The 15179-nt window shown below is 40.0% G+C and overlaps 1 protein-coding gene across 1 annotated transcript in view; it reads right to left on the bottom strand.

Moving 5' to 3' along the window:
- LOC135915285 (uncharacterized) overlaps positions 1–15179 on the bottom strand; it is a 297520-nt gene that overhangs the window by 210049 nt on the left and 72292 nt on the right. The window contains exons 49-59 of the mRNA XM_070539179.1: positions 12646–12759; positions 12005–12134; positions 11893–11931; positions 11434–11472; positions 11066–11194; positions 8168–8379; positions 4973–5073; positions 3753–3849; positions 3328–3486; positions 3029–3142; positions 2717–2846 (exon numbers count right to left, since the gene is read on the bottom strand). Coding sequence (XP_070395280.1) covers positions 2717–2846; positions 3029–3142; positions 3328–3486; positions 3753–3849; positions 4973–5073; positions 8168–8379; positions 11066–11194; positions 11434–11472; positions 11893–11931; positions 12005–12134; positions 12646–12759 — 1264 coding nt within the window. The remainder of the gene's footprint in view (positions 1–2716; positions 2847–3028; positions 3143–3327; positions 3487–3752; positions 3850–4972; positions 5074–8167; positions 8380–11065; positions 11195–11433; positions 11473–11892; positions 11932–12004; positions 12135–12645; positions 12760–15179) is intronic.

The following is a 15179-nucleotide window of genomic DNA, read 5'->3' as shown; positions in this document are numbered from 1 at the left end:
CCACTCTGTTGTCCAGTGTACATCTTTAGCGCTGTTTTTAATCACTGAAAAAGGTTCCGTTCTGGTTCTGCTCTGGAACGAAAAGATAATGATCTGTAAATAACATTATAATATAATAATATTAATATGATGATGATCATAACAGTTATGATTTGCACGCAAACATTTTTCGACGCAAAGTAATGACAATAACATAGTATTTATTTTTCTCAATAAGTGAATTATGAATTATGAGATCATGCTCACCTTGAGTGAAGGCACTGAGCATGATTTCAGAAGCAGCACGTCATCGAGTGTACTCGCCAAAATACGAGACCACTGTTTCCTAAACTTAAACAAATGGCAAAATTTCGGTTACAAAACATTGTGCCAGTACAAAATGAAACTATAAGCTCTTCAGCACGCTAGCATAGGATATTGCTATGATACTGATCTGCTAGGGCACTGAGTGGCAGGCTTAGGCTAGTGGTGCGCTCGACTGGCTATCACTCGCACTATCCCTGCCTGAGATACGCGCTTATGCGGACCCCTGTTATACATGTTAATTCTGACATTGCCTGATGTTGGTTGTTGTGGATTGCTGACTTTCCCCTTGAACTGAAAAGTGATAAAAATATTTTAGTTTCACTCCGAAACAAAAAAATAACGTTTCTGTTACGTTTTTGTATCGGTCAAAAATATTGTTTTGTTTTGTTTTTCTTTTTTGTTCTGTTCCGACACAATGCTGATAACAACTGAGTTTCTATACAAAGGTCTGGAAAATATTTTTTTTGTCTATAAAATTTTTTTGTCTGTCAAGAAGAATTAAATGTTTTTATTCCTCTGAAGAAATAGCGAAGCTGTGCTGAATACCAATGGAGTTTTTCAGTTTAATAGTGGGCTATACTGCACTTAATGGCAATCTTCTATTGTTTAGAAAGTATTGCTTCCCAGTTTTCTTTCACACACACACACACAAAAAGGAGATTTTTAACATCTTTATGGCAGGTGGTTTTTTTGGGTTATCGTCAGCTCATTAAAGCCAACCTGCACAACAGATAAAACTGGGGAATGTTCATGTCATTTGATATTGTTCCGTAGAACTATCGGCGCTGCATGCATCGACCACGGCTGGCACTGACGATAAAGAGTTCTCAAATCAAGATGACTATGGCAAGTTTGCGCTATGTGATCGGCCGTGAGATCATGCGCATGGGTTAGGTTGAAGGCCGTTGAAGCAGTGTTCAGGGGACGTGTTCTCGGATGATCACTTTCGGTGATACTATCACCTTCGCGTGATGCAGTGCTCAACCAGGCAATCATCTAATCCAATTTACTTAACCAGCCAATAAGCATGCACTGAAATTGATATCTCCGAAAGAGATTGTCCAAGAATATGTCCCCTAGTCTGCAGTTGATCAGCCCATAACTACTGCAAGCACTTGTATCAAGTTCATCTGTATACTTGTATGTAGGTAGGAAGCTCTGAACTGCATGAATCTGCATGTGTGAACACAGAACTCACAGATTCTATATGATCAACATGTCTGCCGGTGACTATAATCGGCTTGATCTTCACTCATGCTTCCGTGCTTTCCACATGTGCTGCTTTTGTTGTTCCCTCTGTTCACATAGCATTAATCATTTTAATCGGTCCAGTTGACCTTGTTGACCAGACCGACCCAGTCATATCACACATCTGCGGTGCTCCGTGCTCACCACACTTACTACACTCAAGAGTTGTCCGAATCAACCAATGTGTGGCCAAATACATCTGAATTAACGAGAGTTTCACTGCACTAAATAATGCACACGCCTGATGGGACCAGAGGATGAGTCCGAATTATCCGGTTTTCTGAATTAACGGGAGTAAAATTAACCAAAGGTTTACTGTATTAGATATTCGATTAGCGAAGTGAATTATCCAAACATCCACAATTCGATTCAAAATTGCATATTGGAGTATTTGCACATCCGTCGTTAATATGAATCCCAAAACACTTGTCATAAGATGATCTCCCCAATGACCATTGAAGCTGAACAAATACAATGAAAGAAGTACAATTGGCCACAGTCGACATTAAAGTGCCTTTCACCAGGTACATTGTATACTGTGCAATCCAGGGCAAGTTCTTCCAATTTTTCAAATCGTTTCATTATTAGAAAAAAATACAAAAAAATCAAAAAGTCGCGTCATGTTACCGGGAGGTGAGCTTCACTGTCAACATAATACTCTCCCTCCCTTTGCCACAATTAGTGTCCGCAAGTGACTATCTTTCCCTGCCTTCTCCCATAAAAGAGCTTCAGGACTGGATCACGTTAATGTTACAAGTCGGTGACTCAGGCCTTGGTGACTTTGCAGGCAGTGTATTTTACACAGAGCAAATTATGCACGTGGCCATGACTCCCCAGCAGAAAGCGGAGTTCCCTCAAGAAGAACAAGACACAGGCTTTCATTTGAAATGTTGGCTGTTTTCAGGCTGAGGAGCGGTTTGATACGTTGCAGACACTACTGCCAGTGCATGATATACACACTGCATTTGTCTGTTTGCAATGTCCAAACCTGGTGAGGGGTGCTTTAAAAGCAATGAAATGCAGATATAGAAGCAATTGAAAAGCAGATATAAGAAAAAAGGAAATGATAATTGACATAACACAACTTGCTGCAAGAAGGAGCAAAACACATAACTTCCACATTATGGAAGCAGTGCTTTTATCATTGGCAGTGTTCGCTTACCCAATGCCCTTGAAATTTGCTTAAGCCGAGAAAATGGTGTCTTTGTTTTACAATGTCCCTTCACATCTTCATAGTCGGTGTGGAAAGTTGCGATACATTTCAGTGGGTAAAGCTTCTTAGCAGCATAGACCTGCAAATAAGCATGAAATTGCATCTATATATGAATGCGCAAAAGGAAGTTTCCTTTATGTTGTTGCCAACTTGACATACACAATATGCTGCCTAAAGCAATGATATTTTATGTGACATCAACTGTCCAAGAAGGCAATGATGATTTTTAAATGACAAGACAAGGGAGAATTAACAAAATACCTTTTCAAGAAGAGACTCTTCATTTTCGAAGTACAATGTTGCATTGTCACTTTGTTGATACATGCCAGCAAAATCTTTCCCTACAATCGTAGATGTTTGGTTCATGGAGCACACCTGTAATGACCACACAGCATTACCAATGGAGCATGAGAACACCTGTCAGCTAAGGTCAGTTAGTCAATTACATAGGTTCCAATCAGTTCAGCCATTTCCTGATATCACAAGCTACCAAGGACTAAATGAAGGTGAAGAACCTGTTTGCATGAAAACAAGTTCAAGGTCAGCAAAGATCTGCAAACCTTGTCGTAAGTAGAGAGTGTCTTGTTGCCACATGGAACTAGTTCCTGCTGGCCTCCTGGTGTCATTGGTGTATTCACTACTGCCAGGCTGAGTGACAAGCATAATGTGGCTGATGGCACCTCCAGTGTCACTTTCTTTGCCAGATTTATTGTCTCCACCTGCCCACAGAATGTAACAAGAGTTATACCCAATGTCATGCTCATCACACGTGATTTTATCTTCAAGAAAAAAGTGTATGCTCAATGAAGCAGACTTTGCAGATCCCCAAGTAGGAGTATACAGGTAGCAGGGACCAATAGAATAACAGAAAAGATAAGCATAACAGAGCAATTTATATAATCGTTTAGTGTTATAGGGATACTATGCAGCACTGCCTTCACTCCTAGACATGATAAATGTGATAATCAAGAACCACAAACAATACCAGTTCACGTTTTCCAAGCTGCTTTGTCAGCATTGTCTCCAGACGACAAGACTGGTGTACTGGATCATGATGAATGAACACGAGATAGTTCACAATACTGCAAGAGGAAACAACAATGCAATCAGTGACGCAAACTGGAGGACTGTAATAATGGGAAATGCCACTAAGAATGCACTGGAGAGCCAGAAGATGTAGCAGCCAGAGCTTAATCAGATCATGCTACCAAAGGAAATCCCAGAAGTGGTCCCCCTCACCTTTACACACCTACATTTCTCTCTCTAAAATACAAGACATGACTTTTCCAGCACATTAGGATACAATGCCTTATTTGCCAGGCCATTCTACATTTTTAGAAATTGTGTTGATTCCAAATGAGAACTGGTACAAGTTCAAAGAATGGTGCCCATACGGCATGCCTGGCACTTAAACCACACCCACAAGAAGTGCTGTGAACATAGCATCACAGTCAATTAAATGCAAATTTCTTTCCTTAAGCCTTTATGAATGAGCATTCCCTACAGGCAACATAACAGGTAAAAAAAATGTTTCTTGCCAAGTTTCGGTATTGAGTACAAAGTTTCTAGTTATATATCCTCAGGCAACATTGAATAACAGGCAGCAAGCCACATTTGTTGGTTTAGAGCAGAAATACAGGATGAGAAAGAATTTCGGCACCCGACTCGCTTTCTTTTGAAAGCACATTCAGAGGAGACAGACCCGTGCAAGATCTCTGGCTGCAGCGGTATCATACACGTGATGTAAAACAAACGCAATGCACATCCATGGTTCACATATGAAGAAAGCTGTCTGCAAAAATTCTAAACGAAGCCATAGTTGACTTGGGGTGAAGCCCACCACCGATTTTCTGCCTGGTGTTTTCCTCCTACCTCTGAATACGTCTATGCAAAATATTTTTTCTTTTCATTGATTATGCTTATTCTTTATGTTCTCTGCAGATTTCGATAGAAAATAATAATTTTTTTCAGGTATTTATGCTTCATTCTTAAAGGGTTAATATTTTGGAATTCATGCATTAATTTTCTTTGCTGTGGTCCATGATAGGTGCATTATGGTGACAGTGACACCGTAATAGCTAGAAGATAGAAAATAATCAGCAGTTTTGCAAGAAAACTTGAAGCAGAAGAATGACTAAAACTATACACTTGCGGTGTTCCTTCACAGTGCTGCTCAATCACCGCTGCATCATTATCCATACTCACTCGGCAATACGGATGAGTGTTGGGGTGATGACATGAATGGGGGCACCAAAGATCAGTTGCAGATGCTTTAACTTCAAGTTCATGAACTGCCAGCGAAGCACCTTTACAGACAAGCAATATGATCACAGTTAGCATGCTGTAAGATGTCATACGCCACAGTACAGGAAGTGCGCACTCCAGTGAGGGAACCGCCCAACATCTCAACTTTTTTACCACACTGTAGAAGCTACAGCATCATGATGATCTTCAAACCCTAACTTCAGTAATCAACCCTAAGACACACCAAGTTTAGGTCCCACCTGTCATGTACAATATCAAAAAAGAAAACTTCCTGAAGGTATTGTCCAACATGGCTTGCAGTGAATGTTGTCATTCCTAAAGCAAATGACATAATTCACATACTTAGGTCCGAGATCGCAGGATTCCGTACCAAAGCTGCAGTAAATACTCATAACCATAAAGTAGGATATGATTTAGAAGTGTTCCAGACAGAACAATAAAGGAACACATACAACAAATATGTGGGTGCCCTTCTCTGTACTCTTTCAAACACTCGCTTCCCGAGAGCACGAAGTGAAGACTTGATCATTAACCTCTTTTAATTAGATTTGGCACGTAATGTAAAACCACAGAGATACAATAGACCTAATGTTCTACCATTCTTGCTTACAATGATGGGAGTGCCATTCAGCATTTTGGAGCAGCCATTGGAGCACGCAAAACAATTTTGGAGCACCTACTGCTATGTTTGGAGCAGGTGTAAGCTTGCCACAAAATCACATGCAGAAAAACAAAATACAGTTTCTTGTTCTTTCTAGTTCACATAATCATTTACTCAAAAACTAGGAGCAAAATAAGTGATTCACCGGAGCAAGCTACAATGGCAGCAGTGGTCATACATAAACAGCGACATGCTACAAGCGGTGCTGTGCAAAACCATGCAAGGAACATCAAAGGCACACTGTAAAGAGAAACACTGTTCAATTTCATGATATTGAGCAGATTATTAGAACAGCAAATGAAGGTCATGGTCCTCAATAAATTTTGTGCTGCAATATCGGCACTAGCTTGACGTCACAGATTTCAAAGTACTTTTTTGTACTTGGGCTGTTGTGGACCTGCAAAAGCTCCTGAAATTTGCTAAGCAGTCTTCTACTTTTCTAAGATGGAATGAATGGAACTCCCACCAAAGAACAGTTATCTGTCCCTGAGAGGTTACCATCAAAATCTATGACATCATGGTTAGCTAGGGCAGGTTATCCAAGGCAAGATTGCCACTTGTCTTTCGTTTTCATGTTTCTTCTGGCTTAGGAAGCCTTTTTTCACGGTAAGTGGGGTTCTTTTGTTAGTTATATAAGTAATCTACCAATGCACCTGACATGAGATTTTTTTATTTTCCCATTAAGGAAGGACCACCTTCGTAGGTTTGATATTCTGCACATTTCGATTTCGTTTTATTAACTATATCAGGGTGGTACGAGCATGTAATGTTCTTTATTCCACCCCTGATATGCACTCGCAGGAGATACATATAGGGCTAGACAAGTTGCTCATTTACATTCAACTTTTTTACCATGAGCTTTACCAAAGGCACATGTATTACCAAAGACATAGTTGACAAAGAGCATGAACCATGGTCTAGTACCTGATCACCTTGCATTTGGTTATAAATGCCAAGTACCGTGCAACTAATAAAGTTGCAAGAAAGTAACATGAATAAGTGGGATCCAATCCCGGCCACGATAGCCGCATTTCGATGGAGGCGAAATGCAAACACACCCGTGTACTTAGATTTAGGTGCACATTAAAGAACTCCAGGTGGCCAAAATTCCTGGAGACCCCACTACAGCGTGCCTCATAATCAGAAAGTGGTTTTGGCATGTAAAACTCCATAATCTAATGAATAAGTATGGTGAACACTGATCACCTTTCTATCTACAAAGCAGCACTTAATAAAGGGAAAATCAGACATCCACGCATTCGTACCAATTGCTACAAAGGAAACCTATAAGCACTCCTCAAAAGAAAAGCCTCGCAGTTGAAGAAAAATTCGTCCTGGTCCGAGACTCAAACCTGGGACGACCGCCTTTCCAAGGCAGCTATCTAATGAATAAGTATGGTGAACACTGATCACCTTTCTATCTACAAAGCAGCACTTAATAAAGGGAAAATCAGACATCCACCCATTCGTACCAATGGCTACAAAGGAAACCTATAAGCACTCCTCAAAAGAAAAGCCTCGCAGTTGAAGAAAAATTCGTCCTGGTCCGGGACTCAAACCTGGGGCCAAGGCAGCTGCTCTACCCTCTGAGCTAACCAGGCGGCTAGCAAATGGCAGGGCGAAGTCGAATTTGTCGACAACTCGAAGCAAAAACAAAAGTTTGACGTAATAGTTCTGCGGAAGCCCGCAAGGTGGAGAGAAATTTGCGGGCGGAGAGAAATATTTCTCTCCACTTTGCGGGTTGACTGCAGTGACAAGAAAATTGCCAACTAGAAAACATGAATACTGAATAACGCTATTGAAACCCTACTTGCATCATGGTCATTAGGTCATGTCCTTTATTTGCCTTCTTTAACTGAAAAGAAGTAACTGGCAAGAACTTTTCTCCCCTCGTTGCAGGTTTCTGCAGAACTTATAATCAGTTGATCACTGATCTTGGCCTCAAGCTTCAATCAATTCACCATACCATCTGCTAGCAGTCTGGTTCTGCATGTTTGTAGCAACTGCCATGGATATCAGATAATGCAGGGGGCTCTATGCCCAGACCAGCACCTATTTTTCGTTAAGCACAAAGCTTTCTGAATAACTTCTATTGGATTTATTTGTATGATTGTGATCTATTCGTTTGGATATAAAGTTACCTTTGCATAAAAATTCTTCCACCTTGTGGATCTCTGCAGGACTTGCTTGGTTGATCCTTAACAATCTTTGCATTCTTAGTGTATCTCCTATATTGTTCTTTCAATCTAGAGACAGAGTGACTAAACTTTCATGCAACACTGCACCATATTTAACTAGGACTTCTGGCAAAAAAGATAAGAAAGAAAGAAGAGGAAAGAAGAAGTAGTAGTAGTAGTAGTAATAATAATATAGAGAGGACCACTTAAAACAAGTACATTTGAAGCAATATGTAAGGAGTGTACTTATTCATGCACATATACACTAGTGAGAGCCCAAGATTGGCTATGCCATACCTTGGTGACAGTGTGTACTTGCTCAAAATTTGTGTTGAGAGTTGAAAACAAGGCAAGACCCATGAGATCATTTTTCGTCAACCAGGAAGAGATGACATTGGAGAAAGACTCTACATCTGGAGGATTTGTCAGGTCTGATACTGTGTCGAATGGAACAGCAGTTAGCAGTCGTGCATGTTTCCTTAGTTCAAGGAAACTCTTGAAGGCATACTCTGCAATGAATTCAAACATTTCTAGTAAGCACAAATAGTTGAAGTTAATTAAACTTTGCTAATTAAAGAACCAACACATTTATTGCAGTAATATGCTTTCAGCAAAGGAACAAACAAAATTATCCAGAAATTCACTGCTTTCCTCTATCCCAACATGATAAATGTACAATTTGGAGTGAAGGAGTGGGCAAGGGGAGTAGGGCTTACACGGCTTACATAAAGGCAGCTTTCGAATATGGCACTTGGAGTATGGCAAAGGCATTTATTATGAATAAAGCCACTGTTCTCAATACAAAATGAGAAATCTTTAGGATGGCCTGGTAATTCTTGGTCAAGAATGAAGATTTTATTTCTGTCAGAACTAGCGGGCCAGTAACCGTGCTTTCTTTTTGTCCTTATCTGTTTTTTGCACTGATAGATCATAAATTAAACGCACACTTACAACAAATCCAAAACAAATGCCATCAATTCAAAGAAAAGGCATATTTAAGACAAGTTAGTATAAAAGAACATATTCTTGGGAATAAATTGAGTTACCCTACATGCATAAGTAAAAAAAAAAGTCTAGCTAAGCTTCTGTGCTCACGAGAGTATCACATCCTCAGCCGTGCAGCAGGGTCCCAAAGGCATCGTCGCAGCCTCAAAGTTGAGAGATGACAACAAACACTACAAGCCTGCATTACAAGCATGTGCAGGCCTGGCTGCATAGCCCAGTGCAGTGCAAGCCTGACTGCACAGCTCATAGCAAACTCCAACTGGTGCCACAGACGCCAGGATGGTCAGGATAAAGGTTGCAATTGTAAACTATAAAGTATAATGAGAATGCATCAAAAATGCTCTGAAATTGCATCATATTACAGAGTGTTATAAGAAAAGACATAACATTTTAGTCTTGTTTAGTGATGACATATCAACATCTTCCTAGTTGTAGTAGTTAAGTAGGGTAGGTAGTGTATGATTGATGTGGTGACAGCCATAATTTGTGCACAAAATGCATATTCATATTTTCACCAGGCACCAGACTGGCAAAGATATGAATATGCACTCCTAGTTCCTCATTAACTTGCAAAGGTTTGAAAAGAGTAGTCTTTTCAGCATAGCATTTGTGTAGTTCAGTAGTATCTTAAACTTGCATATAGCCCAAGCTTTAAGTCTTGTTTTGTTGGAAAAGATCTTGCATGTGTTCCAAAAATAAATCTTTGACGAACTGAACTACTTTCTTTTGAAGTAGTATTTCCAGCATTTAAATGTTTTGTGCCATTGCATTACCTATTTAAGATAGCATAACTGAGATGCGAGTAAAAAAAATCATGATATATGAGTCAATTAGCTTTAAAAGCTAGTATGCTGTGATTCCAATTTAAGGCAGCAAGAATATTTTGTACCTTTGAATATACATGGTTAACGTGTTCATTCTTGGATATCAGCTTTGTGAATAGTATTATACCTGAAGTTTTTACTGACGACACAATATATTTTTTTTTCTGGAGCAAAGAAATTATAGTTGTTGTTTCCGTCTCATTAAAGATCAGTGTAGCTATCAAGTTGCATGGAAGACGAGAATTACAAGGAGTTGTGCTTATAGTCTGTTTGATGGCTCCCTTGATATATAAGATCTGTCGTTTAATGTGCCGTTGCTTATTCAACAACCACAAATTAAACTGCCACGGTTGCTTAGTGGCTGTGATGTTGGGCTGCTAAGCACGAGGTTGCGGGATCAAATCCCGGCTATGGTGGCCGTATTTCGATGGAGGCGAAATGCGAAAACACCCATGTACTTAGGTTTAGGTGCACGTTAAAGAACCACAGGTGGTCAAAATTTCCAGAGTCTCCCACTACAGCGTGCCTTATAATCTGATCGTGGTTTCAGCACGTAAAACCCCATAATTTAACTGCAAACTGAACAGCTTCCCTACTATGCACACATCTCAAATTTATTGTGCTGCATGTTGGCAGTATGAGTTATCCACAAGCACAGGACGTGTCATTATAAGGTTGCTGTTGGCAGAATCAACCACTAATGCTAATGCACAAGCAACTGTCCATGTCAGCTTACTTCAAATATTGAATGGCTGTCATGACAAGTTCATGCACTTATTCGTAATAGTCACAACTATTAGGTGTCTGACATCATGACAGAACAGCCGCAACTGAACGATTGCACAGAGTTGGCATAAACATTAATTTTAATTGCAATGGCACACCTTTTCTAAAGCACTTTAGTTCAACCTGCATCTTAATGCAGGTTGAACTAATGTTACATTCACTAATAGAACACACATACTAAGAGGCAAAACAAACAAAAGACAGTGACAGATGCACACAAAGCTCTAAAGCAGCAACAATAAAGAGCTCACCAGCAGGTCACAGTGGTATTTCACAGTCACAACAACATGGTAATCAATATCTATAATTGTGGATATCTCTTACTTTTTAGAAATTGTCTGTTTGAAATCTGCCAGCAACCTTGAAATAGTGATAATGTACAACGACATTCCAGAAGAAAGTTGGTCCAGAAGAAAGTTGAGCAATACTCAAAGGCAAGAAAAACATGCTAGACATGTCAATGCATGTGCGGTGACCATGAGCTATGCTTTTTCAAAAATGTACAAACTTACAATGCTCAGCCCTGCAATGAGGGTGATAATGTTCTGTCTAAGGAACACTACTGATCAGAAGCACTTACCATTAAGAGGAACAATTTGCTTGCTTCCAGGTACATAATTTAGGCCTGTGTAGATGATGTGAGTGCACAGCCCATATGGCAGAGAAATCGGCTCCACAGTACGTTCGGAGAACACACAGAGCAGAGTTTCTGATTGGAGGGTGAAAGAACCAAATTATTTGTCACACTGCATTCATTACCTGAAAATTCTTTTCAGAATGCTTTTATTTATCCTCCACTAGAGCCAGCAACTTCTGTAGCAACCAAATTTAGAAAAAAAGGCATGACAGATTGGTTGAAAAACTACTATGTAATATTTACTTTTTTTTTAATCTGTGAGAACTTTACTACAAAATAAAGCACATCGCAGTCAGTCAAATAAATGTTACCTGATGGGCCCGGATTCGCAGGCATGCTTGTGTTTGCTGCTTTGAAAAGGAAAGGAAGAAAAAAATTTTTGCTCAGTGTAGCCGTATTGGCTATATGTCTGACATGGTTAACTACTCCAGAAAGATGCAGTCTTTTTAGTCATGTACTCAACTGTTCTTACATATCTTCCAAAGTTTTCCTATCAATGGGAACCATCTTCTTGAGTTATCTTTTCTTCGTATTTTGCTTGTTTCTTTATGCAGGGAACTACATGCCATCTGTGCTGCTTGTTACCTTGTACTTAATAATTTTGTTATCTTGACTCAAGCGTACAAAATGCAGTGATGTGTGCAACTCTATTATCTAATAAATATGTTTAGGCAGATGATTCTGTATTATCTCTCCTACTAAAAGCCTCCCTAGAGAATTTATTTGTAAATAAGTAAATTACTTTCTTAAATAAATGACAGTGCTCTTACATCGAGTCCTGTTGGAGCTTTCATGGCCCAGTGGTGCATCTGGGTAGAAGGAAAAAAATAAACTTGGTCAAGTAAAGTATTTCACAGAGCTCACTGCTTCTGCTACACTCACCTAAACTCTCCCTAAGGGCTGCAATACGTGAAAAGGCCACTCTGTTTGGGCAAACTGCTTCTGTGTCCTCGTACTCTGTGTGGAAGGCTGCCACACAAGGAGTGGGTATATGCTTCTTGAGGAACTCAACCTGGAGGCAGTATGAATCACAAATGTTATATAGTACCAACAATAAAACAATAAAAAGAACTTTACATAGAAGAAAAATAATTTGTTTATCTGAGACAGTCTTACGAGTGCCTGCATGCATGATGCTTATTGAGAACACTTCATGCACAGTAAAAAGTATATTCAAGTATGGCTGAAATTAAAACAGGTGTTCTGCATCCTAACGACTCTACCCTTTTATGTTTAGATCTTTGTGTTTTGGCTCGCGCACTAGGAAGTAAGTTCCTGCAAGTAGCATAGCTAAGGCACATGATCATTAAATGTAGGAGCATGCAAAAGTTAAAAATGTTAAGCATAAATTAAGCAGTTGATATTACGGATACATTTTCTGATGCTCACTTTCACCTAGTACATCATGGCAGAGTTGTTCGAGACCTTTATGGTGCAGAGAGTCATAGAAAAATCAAAATTTCCCGTTTTGCAATGTTTAATTAAAAGCTTTTCTCTTGCACATCACTAATTATGTGACTTACCTTCATTTCCAATGTGCCTTCATTTTCAAATGTCTGCACGTGTGTTGAGTTTTGCTTGTAACAGGATAGAGCACTGTCGTAGAATATATCTGGATCACTCTGTGATGGGCAGACCTAAGAATAACACACAACTTAGAATAAGTACTATTCAAAAAGCATGCCTGCCCATCAAAGTTCACAGAATGCTTTCACTACAATTTCTTCCTCGACTAGGCATGCTAGAGCTCGAGGCTTACACTACACAGGTCTGTGAAAAATTTATGCAGTGTAATCTTCAATTCCAAGCTATGTGCCCAGGCTGCAAAATAATTTCAATTGTTCCATGAATTTTGTGTTTGATTTTATGTACATAAAGTAACAACAGCATAACTATGATCACCTTCTATATGAGGTTGCTAGGAATGTACCAAATTGAATCAAATGAAGGAATTGGACTTAAGGTAAGGCAAATTTAAAAAAGGAGAGACTTGTGTCAAGACAAATACGCAAGTTCTCTGGTTAAAATGTTGGCTCAAGGCTGCAACAACTTTTGTTGTTGTAGACCTTTGTGTACATAATATGCAATCCTGAAGAATTACTGACAAATGGAAACTATGCTAGATTGGGGTATTGCAGTTAATCTGAGCCCACTCGTCTCTTCGCAGAGATAACTGCAACAGTAGGCCAAACTTCTCTAAATATACATTTCCTTAGCAACCAATACGCGGCAATAATTCTGTGTGGTCTCCTAGATTTTACAAACCTGCAATGCAACATAATCTATTTAATTAACCAATGATTATAGTGCCTTGTCCAGCAATTGTCACAGCCTGTGCCATCACAATGAGTTGCTTAAGGAAACTACAGTTTCCCTTTCTTATCATCTTCCAACACAACAACTGGTGCATGGGCCCATTTGTTGTGTTTCTTGTCCCGTCATTTCGCGCTGTTTCCCAAGTTCAAATATTGGTGAGAGCAAACTATTTGCTACATTGAAAGTACAACCTAACGATAAAACATGACCTAATTATTTTCTTGTAGTGAATCTCTGCCCTTCTAAATGCCGTGCCCCAAGCTACTTGTCTGGCCACTGATACACATCCCAGGCTATACAGGAGATAATTTGCGAGCATGAAACATTCGCTGACTGCTTGTTCAATCTACTCAGAAGTTGGCGCAACTAAAATCTTAAAGGGCCCATCACCAGGCCCCGTAGCAAATTTTGGTTATACACTGGAAGTTGTTGCGTGTCATCTAGGGAGCGTTCTGCCACAGAAATATTTCAAATCAGCTCATTAATAGCCGAGATAGAAATATTTCAGTGCCGCGAACCCATGATTTCAGTAGATGGGCTCCACTGCCAAGCGAGACGCTCTCTTCACTCACCCAGTCTAGCCTCAGCAAGCGAAATTCCTTCCTTGCCTTCTTCCCATACCAGAGCTCGAGGATCGCGTGACGCATACATCACAGGCCCCGCCTTCATTTTTTTTCTCTTCGCTTTTTTTTTTCCGGTGCTATGCACTTCCGCTGACGGCGTCGTGCGTGAGCTGTTGTCTTGTTCACGCAGCGTCGACAAGGAAACATGATTAGCGGTCTAATTCAGTGCTACACGAATACTGAGGCAGAACAAGCAGATCGAAGAACATGATCACGCGCTGGAACACGATAGAAAATGGCATAGTTTCGGTGCCTGTGCACGTGACCATATGACCGCAGGAACAAGCAGACGAAGCGGAAGTACATCTCTCTTGCTTCGGTGCGAAGTAAAACAAAAAAAACATGCAGAAATTCCGTTTGTGTGCTTTATAATTTCTCTAAACTTCAATCGTCAAATCAAGCAACAGATCGCACAGATAACAGATGTTGTCTTGAATAATTCTCGAAGTCACTTGTCACCATGAGCGATGTCACACTGTGGACACCAGTACGTAGGCGCAGGCACACGAGTACGTCATCCTCCTGCTTGGAGTGCGGCGGCCGTGAGGAGAAGGAAAAACGGCGTTCGGTTTGAAATTTCAAATCTTTTCGCGGCACGTTGCAATGTCATACTTTGCAGACACGATCGTTATCGCGGAATGTATGCTCTGAGCTTGTCAGCTCAAAATGACCAGATCTGGTGAAGGGCCCTTTAAGGTGGGCTTTCTTTTTATACAACAGATGGCACAATAAAGCTTATCAACTAAATACGTCCCTCATGTGTGTAGCTTTTTGACCTGGTGGATTGGCGCAAAAAGCCCATGCATTTTTTGAACAATGCAGGAATTCAAGAACTGAACAAAGCTGAAATTCAATCATTTCTAATGAGCTTCGATACAGAGGAGTTCGATGTTGATTGCAAGGTGTCTTTAAGAACAATGACAGCAATGAAAAGACCATGCTGCCTTAGAAACTCTAAGGATCCCAATTAAAATCATGAATTAGGGCAAAATTTCTTATTTTGAATTTTCAGATTACAATATTTGTGAAATGTTCAGCAACACATCACCAATAAATAGCATTTGAATTTTGTTGCATTTCACAAAAACATCGAGCCCTTTTGTCGACTGTTACGCAGG

Source organism: Dermacentor albipictus, chromosome 5, assembly GCF_038994185.2.
Source record: "Dermacentor albipictus isolate Rhodes 1998 colony chromosome 5, USDA_Dalb.pri_finalv2, whole genome shotgun sequence".
Lineage (NCBI taxonomy): Eukaryota > Metazoa > Arthropoda > Arachnida > Ixodida > Ixodidae > Dermacentor > Dermacentor albipictus.
Note: the sequence above shows the minus strand (reverse complement) of the source record. Positions and strands in the feature narration are given on the sequence as shown.